The following is a 12736-nucleotide window of genomic DNA, read 5'->3' as shown; positions in this document are numbered from 1 at the left end:
TAAACTGACAGAGTCAGGATATAACCTGACACCCTCTTGGTCAGGGTGGTGGCAGCAGTCCCATTAAATGGTGGCTGCAGTCCTGTTGGAGTGATGAATGCGATTCTGTCCAAGAAGTGATGCTGTAGAAGGGTCTGGTCTTCCTCTGAAGGTCCAGTGGTGGTTATGGAGATCTTGTCCTCTGGCAATCCAGTAGGCAAGCTGCTCCTGGTGTTGCAAGGCTCAGCTTATATCCAGGTAGGAATGCTTGGATCTTCCCCCTGGGCGGAGCATGCCACAATGGGATGATGGAATTTTATCAGTCCTGCAGTGACACTCAATGGCCCATTAGCAGAAGATATCTCCCCTGGAGGGCATTATCAGGGCTGAGTCATGGAAGAAATAAAGAACCCTGCCCCACCTGTTTATAGCAGTTGATGAAGATGGGGATTGAAAATATGCATTTGGTTACATCTTGCATGGCAACCTGAAACAGTGGGGTAATCCCTGCTCAGGGGGTGAACACCACCCCCCTTACCCAAACTGGCTCAGATGTAAAACCCCCACCCTGGGAAGGCCACACACACAGAGGGGACAATGTCACACTTGCCCTGCTCCAGGGGAGGTCTCTGTCCCTCTCACTCCCTTGCTCTCCCCCCCTTTTCTCTTTCTTTCCATCTCTCTCTCTACCTCACATTTACTGTTCAATAAAATCCACCTTGGATTTGGTCTTTTAGCCTCTTAAATAGGGCAGAGGAATCTCTCCAACAATTTTCTTAACCAGATTGCGACATTATTTTGCCATAGTGAGTTCAGGGCACTGTTCCCTGACCCCAAGTGCCTTTGACACCAGCATGGTTCCCTCCTCTGAGGAAGGTGTGGTTCTCTCTGGAAGAACTCTTGGAAACTTGGACACAGCTTCCTCTGAGTCACTTATGGAAGAACTGATGAGGAAAATGGCTGTTGTTGGTCTGGATTATAAAGAAAATATTTTGTTGTCCTTCCTTGAAAAGTTTGTTAAAATCACTGGAAGAGAGGGAGCAAATTATACCAGCGAGATTGAAAAGGTTCGTTCACTCCAACATGAAAAACACAAGGTTGCTGAAAGTCCCAGAAGAAGCCCAGCTCAAGTAGCTAAATTCCCAAATAACTCCAGCCAGGGGTCTCTGGGAGGATTTTTTGGAGAGTGTTCGGAGCCGGCAGATCCCGGACTCGAGCCCCGGATACCCCCGGGCTGCCCAAGAGGAGCTTTTTCGGGGGGAGAGGAGCCACGATCGCCCCTCGGGAGGGTCCCGGGGGCTCCACGTGGTGATGGCCCGGTACCGACGGGGCGGGACATTGGTTTTGGGGATCCCCGTGAGAGCCGGGGCTGTGGAACGGGGGACCCCGGGGTGGGGAGAGGGGAAGGGGTGATACCAGAGCTGGGGGACCCCCGGCAACCCGGAGATGAGGCGGGGACGGGACCCCCTGACCCTGACAGGGGTGTCCTGGGTTGACTTCATCATGCTCGTACCCCATCGGTCTGTTTAGCCCAGAAATGAGTTCTGCACCTTTAAGGCTGGTTCTGAGAGCGAGGAGGAGGAGGAAGAAGCTGCAGTTTGTTTTCAGAAACTGCACTCACTTCTCCACATTCTGGCTTCTGGATGGACAGACAGCAGGACAGAGCTGTCCTTTGCTTTTAGTCAGTTTTTAGGTCTCTGAGGCAGAGAAGTTCTCCGGACTTTGATTTTTCTTTTTCTTTGGAGCTGTTTAAACCTGCTCTGGACTGAACAACCAGAACACCACCAGCAGCTCTTCCATGAGGCCCACCGGGATAAGCCTGGGCCTGGGCATTTCCAGCGCTGGTCAGACTGATAAGAGACTGATAATAGACTGATAAGAGGTTGATAAGCCACTGATAAGACACTGATAAGACGCTGAGTGCATGGAGCTACAACTCAAGGAGGGACTTTTGGAGTTTGTCATCTATTTTGGAGCAGCAGGAAGTTTTATTGCTTAATATTGTTCAATTTTTGTGCTGGTGAATGCTTTGCCCGTAAAATGAATTTTTTTAGACTTTTCTCCAAGGAAATATTTTCCCAGACTGGCTTGAGGGTGGGGCTGCTGAGTCGGCATTCTAGAGGAAACTCCTTTTGGAGGGTTTCAACATAATTTGCGCTAAACCAGGACAGGGTGGTGGAAAGAAGGGGGAACCCCAAGTGGCTAGATTGAGGGGAGGCTGGAGAGGGGGGCCTTGGGACCCAGAACCTCCCAGAATCCAAAAGCAGGACCTTGGAGAGGAGGGATCCCCAGGACCGATGGAATCCCCACCAGCCCTGAGATGGGGGACCAACCATAACCCAAGAGGGATGAGACTGGAAATGGGAAACTCGCTTTTTTTGATTCACTCTTGATTTTTGGACATCAGGTGACTTCTAGAAATGGACGTGGATGGGAGGAATCCCCAACCCAAGGCATTCACATCTTGTTTTTCCCCAAACCAGGATTTTCCCCAAACCTTCCCACTGTGACATCCCCCCTGTCCCGCTCTGGGTGAGCTCAATCCCAAACCTGACCCCAATCCTGGTCACAATCTCATTGCATGTTTAGACACACTCAAAGTTCTGTATTATTCTCATCCCAGTCCCAAACTCATCTATCCCAACCCCAGCCCTAATGTTAATCCCATGTCTAGCCTTAACCCCAATCCCAGCTCTAATCCAAATCTCAGCCCCAACTCCAACCCCAGCCCCAATTCCAGCCCCTTCCTAAATCATCAGCCCCAAACCAAATCCCAGTTTCGGCCCTTCTGGGGGTTTGGGGGTGTCTCTGTCCCTCTGACCCCGATGATGTTTGGGTGGGGTCATAGCAGGGCTGAGAGGGACAGAGACCCCCCCAGCATCCCCAGGTGTGAGAAGGTCGGAGAGCCCCCCCAGCCCCGAGCACCCTCAGTGGTGAGAGGGACACAGAGCCCCTGGTCCCCAGCCCTGCACAGGCATTGCCTGAAGCCAGAGGGATGGAGACCCCCCGAGCATCCCCCAGGGCGAGGGGACAGAGACCCCCGAGCATCCCCTGGGCTGAGAGGGACAGAGACTGCCCTGAGTACCCCCTGGCACAGGGGTGAGAGGGAGGGAGACCCCCCAGGCATTCGCTGGGGTGAGAATGATGGAGACCCCCTGGGGAACAGCCTGGGGTGACAGGGACAGGAACAACCTCTGCAGAACGGCCTGGGGTGACAGGGACAGGAAACCCCCCCCCCAAACCCCTCCCAAGCATCCCCCAGTGCGAGAGGCACAGAGACCCCTTGAGCATCTCCTGGGCACTGGACAAAATAAACGTGGCAGAAATCAAACTTGACCCTGCAAAATCACTTTGAAGAATATATGGTCTTCCCACAAGTAACTTGTGATGAAAGCACAAACAAATCCCAAACATGAATAAACTGACATTCCAAGCAGTGATGTGGCAATTCCAATATTCATTGCTTCCTGCACATCTCCAGCTCAGCTGCTGGCAGGTTCCGATAAAAGGAAAGTGGAAATTTGGCCCAATACAGATTAATAAAAGGAATGGAAATCTCTGTGTAGCAGTCACAAAGGTGACAGGGATAAAGAGAAAAATGATTGTCACATTTGGTAAAGCCCCCAAGCCTGGGAATTCAGGACTTTTTTGGAAATTTATCAACTTGAGCTGGGCTTCTTCTGGGACTTTTAGCCGCCTTGTGTTCCTCACCGTGGGGTGAATGAACCTTGTCAGTCTCAATGGTAACATTTGCTCTATTTCCTCCAGTGATTTTAACAACTTTATAAGGAAAGACAGCAAATTATTTTCTTTACACTGGCCACTCATAAAAGCCATCTTCCTCATCATTTCTCCCATAAAGAGAAAAAACATTTATAAGCTCCATAAGCTCAGCAGGAGGAAGGAGGGACTGTGTCCAAGTTTCCAAGAGTTCTTCCAGAAAGAACCACAACCTTATCAGTGGAGGGAGCCCTGATGTTGTCAAAGGCACTTCGGGTCAGAGAACAGCGCCTAAACACACTGTGCAAAAATAATGTCACAGTCTGGTTATGCAAATTTTTAGAGAGATTCCTCTGCCCCAATTAAGGGGCTAATGATACCAAATGCAAAATGGATTTTATTGAACAGTAAATGTGAGGTAGAGAGATGGAAAGAAAGAGAAAATATGAGTGACAAGGGACAGAGACCTCCCCTGGAGCAGGGCAAGTGTGACATTGTCCCCTGTGTGTGGGGGTTTTACACCTGAGTGACTTTGGGTAAGGGGGTGGTGTTCACCCCCCTGAGCGGGGATTACCCCACTGTTTCAGGTTGCCATGCAAGATGTAACCAAATGCATGCTTTTAATCACCATCTCCATAAACTGTTAGAGACAGGTGGGGCAGGGTTCTTTATCTCTTCCATGACTCACCCCTGATAACGCCCTCCAGGGGAGATATCTTCTGCTAATGGGCCATTGAGTGTCTTTGCAGGACTGATAAAATTCCATCCTCCCATTGTGGGATGCTCCGCCCAGGGGGAGGATCCAAGCATTCCTACCAGGATATATACTGAGCCTTGCTACAACCAGGAGCAGCTTGCCTACTGGATTGCCAGAGGACAAGAGCTCCATAACCACCACTGGACCTCCAGACGAAGACCAGACCCTTCTACAAGATCACTGCTTTGACAGAATCACGTTCACCTCTCCAACAGGACTGCAGCCACCATTTATTGGGACGGCTGCCACAACCCTGACTAACAGGGTGTCAGGTTATATCCTGACTCTGTCAGTTTAAGGCAGTGTTTCTATATCGTTGCCTTGATCTTCATTTTCTTTTAAATTGTAATTCTGGTTTAGACCCTCCCCATGTTTGCCTTCAAACCTGTACAAATTTCATGGTGCCCATCCCTTGTTACTCTCTCAAAACAGGATTTCCCATTTCCAAACCTTTGCCAGATGGAAAAGGAGGCTGTGAGGAACAGGAAGGATCCCCAGGACACCCGGGCAGGTGAGGAGGAAGTCAGTGCCCCTTTCCCCCTCTCTCCTGCTCCATCTCCCAGCCCAGCACAGCCCCTGGCTGCAGGACAACCCTGCTGCCAACACCATCCTACCGGGGATGCACTGGGGGGATCTCCTTCCCCTTCCCTCTGGCACAGAGGCAAATCCCATCCTCTCCTTGTCTTTCCTCCCCCAGAGAAGAAGCTGAGGATTGGGACCAGGGATGACAAATCCCCACAGCAGAACCTCAAGGAAGAGGCCGTTATGAGTGACTCCAGGGCACAGGAATCCAACGGGGAGGAAACTCCCCAGAGATTCCACAGGAAGAGGGGCTCCAAACCCAGTCTGGGGTGCTCTGAGGAGGAAAGACCCTCCCTGAGCCAGGAAGGTGGACAGAGCTTCAGCCAGAGCTCAGAGCTGGTGGTCCATGAGCAGCTTCATGATGGGGAGAATCCCCACAAGTGCTTGGAGTGTGGGAAGAGCTTCAGGCAGAGCAGCACCCTGATCCGCCACCAACGCATCCACACCGGGGAATGGCCCTATGAGTGTGGGGAGTGTGGGAAGGGCTTCAGCTACAGGTCAGAACTCATCAGGCATCAACGCATCTACACTGGGGAGAGGCCCTACGAGTGTCCCCAGTGTCAGAAGAGGTTTCGGACCAGCTCAAGTCTTCTCCTGCGTGAGCGGATTCACACAGATGAGAGGCCCTTCCGCTGCTGTCTATGCGGGAAGGGCTTCAAGCAAAAGTGCACCCTGATCACCCACCAGCGCATCCACACTGGGGAGAGGCCCTATGAGTGTCCCCAGTGTGGGAAGAGCTTCACCCAGAGCTCTCACTTGACCAGTCACCAACGGAGGCACCACTAAGGGAAGGCCTCCAATACCCAATTGCAGGAGGATTTTGTGCACTGCCTCAACTCCAGTAATTGGAGTATCCACATTGGGAAAAACCCTGATGATCCATATTCCCCATGATCCATGCTGGGAAGACACCTGTACTTTTTCCTGTCCCTGCCAATGATATGATGTGGGATGGAAAAACATGAAGGTCTGGCCATGGCCCTGTCATTACATTCACTCCCACCTCAGGTGATTGCCAGGAGCAGGAAATGGACTCTGTCTCACCCTGAGGAGAAGGGTGAAATTTCCAGGAAGGGGAAATTGTGGCCAGGAAGACCCAGTGACTTTTGTTGAGTTTTCCCTGTAAACAGTGCCTTCTGTTATCCAAATTGTTTCTGGTTTTGTTTGTTCCTTATCTTATTGTTGTTCCCAATAAATTGTTCTTATCTCAGCCCAGAATCTTTCCTTTTTGTGCTTTCCATGGGAGGTGGGAGGGCAGCAAGGGCAGCGCGGTTTTAGCAGGAGCAGGAAATTTGGGAATCCCATTCCTGAACCCTGGCCCGTGGAAACCGAGCATCCCAGCTGGTCCCAGCCCTGGTGGCCATGGCAACAGCCTTGGGAGTGGGTCCCTGGCTGGGGCTGTGGGAACCTCTTCCCTCTGGTGCCCAGGGACAGGAGTGGAGGGAACGGCTGCAGCTGAGACAGGGCAGGCTCAGGTTGGATGTCAGGAAAAGGTTTTTGCCAGAGGCTGCTGGGGCCCTGCCCAGGCTCCCCAGGGAAGGGTCCCAGCTCCAGGGCTCTCTGAGCTGCAGCAGCGTTTGGACAGCGCTGCCAGGCCCAGGCTGGCATTGTTGGGGTGTCCTGTGCAGGGCCAGCAGTTGGACTGGAGGATCCTGATGGGTCCCTCCCAGCTCAGCCAATTCTGTGGTTCTGGGATCCCATGAGCCTGGGGATGGGGCTGCAAATGGTTGCCATGGCAACGGGCTGTGGCTGCAGGCCTGGGCTGGTGTCCATGGCAACCACCCCTGGCATGGGGTCTCCATGGAGCTGCTGAGGGACTGACCATAGCAACAGGGGACCAGTGATGGTTGCCATGGAAACTGACCATAGCAACAGGTTCCTGGTAATGGTTGCTGTCGAAACTGAACAGAACAACAGGTGGCTGGTGATGGTTGCCTGCTAAGGGTCAGATTTGTCACAGGCCCTCAGAGAGGTTCCATGGGGACTTTCCAGAAGTCTCCAGGCTGTTCCAGAGCTGGAATGTCACAGGCACAGACAGGGGCTCCATGGAGATCTCCTAGGGCTTTCTGGGGATGGTAAAGAGCTGTGTGGACAGAGGCAGTCACAGCCATTCCATGGTGACATCCTGGGGAAGCTTGTGCTGCAAAAGCACCGATCTGTCACAGGCACTCATGGGGGCTCCATGGTGACATCCCAGGAGTCCTCACTTGCAGGCCTGTCATCAATGGTCCATTGTGGCACTGTGGAGCCAAAGGAGACCATTGTGACACAGCAAAGCCCCAGGGTCCAAAGGTCCATTGTGACATTGTGGACCTCATGGAACAGAGGAGTCCCGTGACATTGTGGGGCCTGGGGAGCCACAGAGACCATTGTGACACTGCAAGGGCTCATGGAATCCTTGGGACCATTGTGACACTGTAGGACCATCTGACACCTGGGGGCACTGTGACACTGTGGGACCCCATGGATCCAATGCATCAGTGTGACACTATGGAGCCCCATAAAACCAAAGGAACACAGAACAGGTCTGGCTGGTTTGGCTTCCCATGGACTGCCTGACTGGTCCAGGTGACCTTTGCACCTTGAGGTTCACTTCTCATGTGCTGCTGAAACACTGGGGCTCTGTGCTTTCCTTCCCAATGGAAAAGCACTGTCCTTCTACTCCAGGCACCTATGGCCAGAATTGGGATTTCACCTCCAAAGGTCCTTATATCCAGGGATTGTTCCCATCGGAATATTGCCAGGACAAGTCTGGCTGGCAGTAGTTTCACAAGGGTCACCTCTCATCTGTCCCCAGAACACTGGGGGAGGCTCCATACTCTCCTTGTCATGGGAAAGAACTGTCCTGCTTCTCCAGGTGCCCATGGCCGAGATTGCGTTTCCACCTCCAAAATTCCCTCAATCCAAAATCTGCTATTACTGACATGTCTAGCTGACCTTGGCCTAGTGAGGCTCTCACCTGCCTTCCAAACCTTGATGCTCTGTGCTTTCCTTCCCATGGAAAAGAACTGTCCTTCTCAGCCAGGTGCCCATGGCCACAATTGGGATTTCACCTCCAGCATTGCCTGTTGTGACAGACCAGAGGAGATTGTTGGCTCTAAACATTTTGTGTGTGGGGGAGGAAGGGGCAGGTCCAGCCTTGCCCTGCCCTGTCAGCCCAGCCCTGCCCTGCCCTGTGACCCCAATCCCCCCAGGGGCCTCCAGTGGGTTTACGGTTTCTACCTGACCCGCGGCACACCGAACCCCCAGCACCACCGTCCCACCCTGGGCACTGGGGCCCTCTTGGGTGTACTCAGTGCTGCTGGACTTGGGGCACCCTAAACCCTGCTAGGGACCCGTGTCCCCCCACTGCAGGGATTGTGCGCGACTCACACCGCCCCGATCCTCCACGCACCCGGAGCTCCGTTCGGGGTTTGTGTGTCAACTCACCAATTCATCTGCCACCTTTACTCGAGTTTGGTGCACAGGAAAAACACCAGCCAGATATTCGTAAGAGGTCAAAATGACACAAAATTCTACTGGCAAAGTGCAAAAAATCAAGAACTTTGGAAGAGGATTTAATGCAACATCAAATTACACATAAAACACTTATCATAGCAGTAACTTCATTTACTTAGCCCATTTATCCTGGAAACATTAAAACACATAAGCTGTTAGGGTATCCAAAAATGTTCCATATAAAGAGCATTAGAAGGAGAAGAAGGAGAGAGACAGAAAGACAGAAAGACAGAAGCTCTATAGAAAGACACACATAACAGCTCCTAGGGTTCCAGTGTGGGTGAGACACAAACCCCAGGAGAAGGCAGAGTCCATACCAGGGGCTCACCTTGTGCTCTATGTTTTTAAGCCCCCGGGCCCTTGTGAGCCTCCCCCAGGTGGGATTTCTGATCACGCAGGCAATCAGGGCTGGACAGCACACAGCTGTCCCCACTGTGTGACTGAGTGACAGATCATCCCACGGTGTCTCAGGACATTGATCTTATCCAGCCTCTGACAGTGACCATGGTGACACAGGGGTACCTCATGGAACCTTGGGTCAGTTGTGACAATGTGGGTCCAAGGACACCATGGTGACACTGGGGAACCTCATGGAACCATGGGTCAGTTGTGACAATGTGGGTCCAAGGACACCACGGGAGATGTCATAGACAGGTAGAATAATGATAAAAGAAAAGCCTTTTGAAATGAAGCCTTGTTCGGCCATATCAATAGCTGGCCTATCATCTCTTCTGAGTGCAGCTAAGCAGTTACAAGTTCCCATGTGAAGCTATTTTGAGAATGAGACTTTGTGACCATTCTATTCTGAGGGTGAAAAACAAATGCACCTGCAATAACAAGGGATTTGTCCCATGAGAATCAGTGAAGACGTAAACAATACAATAGAGAGATTTGATGCACAAGTAAAATCTATTTTATTAACCAATAATCGACTAACTGATAAGAAATCTATGAACAAACTAAAGGTGCACACAAGGTGTGTTAAACTGTGTAAAATGAGTTGGATGAATAAAGAATAAAGGGTTCTTCTCCATCTTAGCTTAGTCCTTTGGGATTTCAGTTCCCCCCTTCTTGACGGCTTTGGGTTCCCCCTTCTTTGGGTCTTTGGCTTCCTTCTTCTCTGGGATTTTGGTTTCCTTCCTCTCTGATGCTTTGGTGTCCTTCTTCTCTGATGCTTTCATTTTCTTCCCTTCTGATGCTTTGCTTTCCTTCTTCTCTGGGATTTTGATTTCCTTCCTCTCTGGGATTTTGGTTTTCTTTTTTGGGATTTCGGTTTCCATATTCTCTCGGGTCTTGGTTTTCCCCTTTGCTGGTATTGGAGGTTGCTTCCCAACAGAGACACTCTTCTTTCCCTTCTTCAGCATCTCTTCCTCCTTCCTCCTGTCTTCCTCCTCTAGGGCTTTTGCCTCCTCCTTGACCTTTTGAGTTGGCTCCTTCAGCTCCCTTCTGCAGACAAAACAGAAAACATGGCTGAGAGTCCCACCAGAACCTTGGGCTCCCTAGTCCTGACTGGCCCTGCACTTCATTCCCTGACCCTGAGGCCATTTCCGTGAATTCTCCTCAACCCACAGAGGCTGGGAACATCCCAAGTGAGGGAATTGGTGGAAGGGGACCTCCAGGACCAGCCAAACCTGAGCTTTGCCATCATAAGGTGTTGACTGTGCAAGCTCCCTCTGAAGGCACAGCCAGACCCCTCCAGCCCCTGCCAAAGGCTGATCCAGCAGCTCTCTGTGCTGGTGCCTGGAAACGCCCTTTGTCTCCTGGCTTCCCAGTTTAAAGCACAGCACAGATTGCTGACATCTGCTTAGCTCTCCTACACTTCTTACTCAGCTCATTCAGCCCCCTTCTCCCTGGGCATAGCTGAGGCATGATTTTAAAGAGTTCAGATTTCAGCTGAGGGTTAGAAGCAATTCCCATTGATCAGGATGTAAGTTAGATAGGCAGACCATAGGTTAATGATTATGAGATGCTTAAGCTGGAGCTGATTGTTCTATTGTTTACCATTAGGAGCATCTTTCTAGAGGGAAGTGGAGGAAGTGAACTGGTATAAGAACATCTTGAAACCAGTAGAACAATGGTTAGCACCTGGGTCTGATGTCAATCAATCACTAAGTTGGGGACCTTGGATGGTGCCAGAGGGTCACAGAGACCTGATAAAGACCACTGACCCACTTCGAGACCATTGACCCAATTCAAGGGAAGAATTGCACAGGACTGAAGGACCAATGACCTCATTTGAATACAGAGCAGGGATGGGAGGTGCTGGGGTTGTGCAGATGTATTGTATGTAAGATCTTGGGAAATAAAGAGAGGGCAAAGAACCTTGGACAGCGCGGTCACGCCTTTTAGGGATGGCTCTGGTGCTGCCCACCGGTGTTAATAAACATCCCACAGTCTAACTTTGATTAGAGAGTCTCTGTCCGTGATCTTCAGTTTTAACGACTCCTAGCCTGCTCCTTCATGAGAACAATCCTATCAGTGAGAAAGCAAAGGCTGCAGGAACTCCTCTCCTGCAAGACAGGCTCTTGTCAGGCAGATTTCCTGCTGGAACCCAGCTGGGACCAAGCAAACCAGTGCTGGCTGCCATGGAAACCACTAGAAGCAGCCTCATCCATCTCCTCCCCATGAAACCAACTTCAGCCTGGCCTGAAGAAGTCCTGCTGCACAGGCTTGCTTTAAGCAGCCTCCACTCCCAGCTCCACACTTGGCCTGTGTGTCCTGAGCTGGGCTGCCTTGCTGGAGCTGAGCTGCTCCTGTGCTTGCCCACGGCTGCAGCTGCAGGGGAGCCTAAAGGACAGGAGCCTTTCTGGCTGCTGTCCCACCATAAGGAGAACCCTGGCAGATCAGCACTGCAAGGACTTCATCTGTGGCAGGAGCAGGACCCAAAGCAAGGTTTGCTCTGTGCCCCACGCCTGCCCATACCACAATCCCACTGTTCTGGTGAAGAAGGCAGATGATGAAGAAGATGCCACTCAACACCATGGACTTCAAGACACCTCTAGAGGTGGTGCCAAGGCAAGCCCAGAGCCCAGCTCCCTGCAGGCAGCAGCTAAGCCAGCAGGGCTCAGCACTCAAATAGAGAAGAAGATGTTCTGTCTCAACAGAAGAAGGTCCTTCCTCTCTTGGCAGCCAGGGAGCTCAGAGTGGCCATCCCTGTGTTGCTGCTGGCCTTTGCTGTGCAGCTCCTCTGAGCTCAGAGGCCTTGGAGCAGGGAAGCCCTGCAGGGACAATAACCCATGGCAGAGCAGGAACCCACGGAAGGCTGACTCACCTGTCCCTGAGAGGGGCCTGTGAGCCACAGGTGATCTCCTGGGGGCTCAGGGAGGAGCTGACACGTGAGGCCAACCTGGGCACCAGCACCTCGGAGGTGGAGCCTCCCTCCATGTGGCACAGCTCCGGGACATTGCAGGTGGTGTTGAGGTGGCCAGAGAGGGTGGAGGAGACCTGCTGGCTCTCTCCTGGCTGCAGCACACCTGGCAGTGGTGGGATACTGAAAGCCTGGACAGAAGACAGGAGAGATTGAGGTGTTGAGCATGGAAATGGAGGCAGAAGAGCATCTTGGAGCAAAGTGCAGCTGTAGCCAGGGGGCCTATTCCCCAAACACTGCCAGAATCACCCTCACCTCATCCTGCATCCATGTCATTGACCAGTGCAGGGACCATGGGGAAAATCTTCTCCCATACTCACGGGTCAATGCATTAATTAGTACATGACATGAAAGTGAACTGGGATGGCTCCTGGCAGTAGAAATTCTCTCTGATGCACAACTTGCCTTTAAAAAGTTTCAAAACTTCCTGCTTTTAGAAAAGGAGGAGACTCAGAGTGAGAGCTCTTGGAGCTGAGGGAAGAAGTCCAGCCCAGCTCATCTGACCCCTGAGGCTCTTCCCCTCTCTCTGATTTAAATACTTCTTTCTCAAGGTGCTACAGCAAAAGCTCCTGCAAAAATTTCCTGTGGAGCACCTGAGGAGTTCCAGGGGGAGCAGTGCCCTCCACAGGTGCTGCACAGCATCCTTGGGCAGCCCCACAACGTGTCCTGCACGGCCTCTCCAACAAGCAGCTGCTCCAGCAGCACTTTGTGATGGCCTGCAGGGATGGGAGGCCCCTCTGTAGCCAATGCTGAGGGCCCCCAGTGGCACTGGCAGCTCCAGCCCTGCTTGCCACACTGACAATGGGCAAGGGAGACAGATTCCCTCTTGCCTT

General features: G+C 52.0%; 1 protein-coding gene across 1 annotated transcript; it reads right to left on the bottom strand.

The window, feature by feature from the left end:
* Positions 1 to 9464: 9464 nt before the first annotated feature.
* On the bottom strand, positions 9465 to 12347 carry LOC135441580 (uncharacterized). The gene is made up of 2 exons (XM_064701136.1): positions 11808 to 12347; positions 9465 to 9982 (listed from the first exon to the last, which is right to left on the bottom strand). Exons 1-2 carry the CDS (start codon positions 11918 to 11920, stop codon positions 9577 to 9579), a joined length of 519 nt encoding a protein of 172 aa, XP_064557206.1. The 5' UTR covers positions 11921 to 12347; the 3' UTR covers positions 9465 to 9576.
* Positions 12348 to 12736: the final 389 nt, after the last annotated feature.

Source organism: Zonotrichia leucophrys, unplaced genomic scaffold, assembly GCF_028769735.1.
Source record: "Zonotrichia leucophrys gambelii isolate GWCS_2022_RI unplaced genomic scaffold, RI_Zleu_2.0 Scaffold_351_53872, whole genome shotgun sequence".
NCBI lineage: Eukaryota > Metazoa > Chordata > Aves > Passeriformes > Passerellidae > Zonotrichia > Zonotrichia leucophrys.
The sequence above is the reverse complement of the archived record's forward strand: the minus strand, read 5'-3'. Positions and strand labels throughout refer to the sequence as shown.

Bases quoted from the DNA above. Each gene is read 5' to 3' on its own strand.
- LOC135441580 (XM_064701136.1), bottom strand. From the start codon at position 11,920: ATGGAGGGAGGCTCCACCTCCGAGGTGCTGGTGCCCAGGTTGGCCTCA. The intron at 9,983-11,807 runs GTGAGTCAGCCT...TTTTGTCTGCAG, and splicing joins CAGGCCCCTCTCAGGGACAG to AAGGGAGCTGAAGGAGCCAA.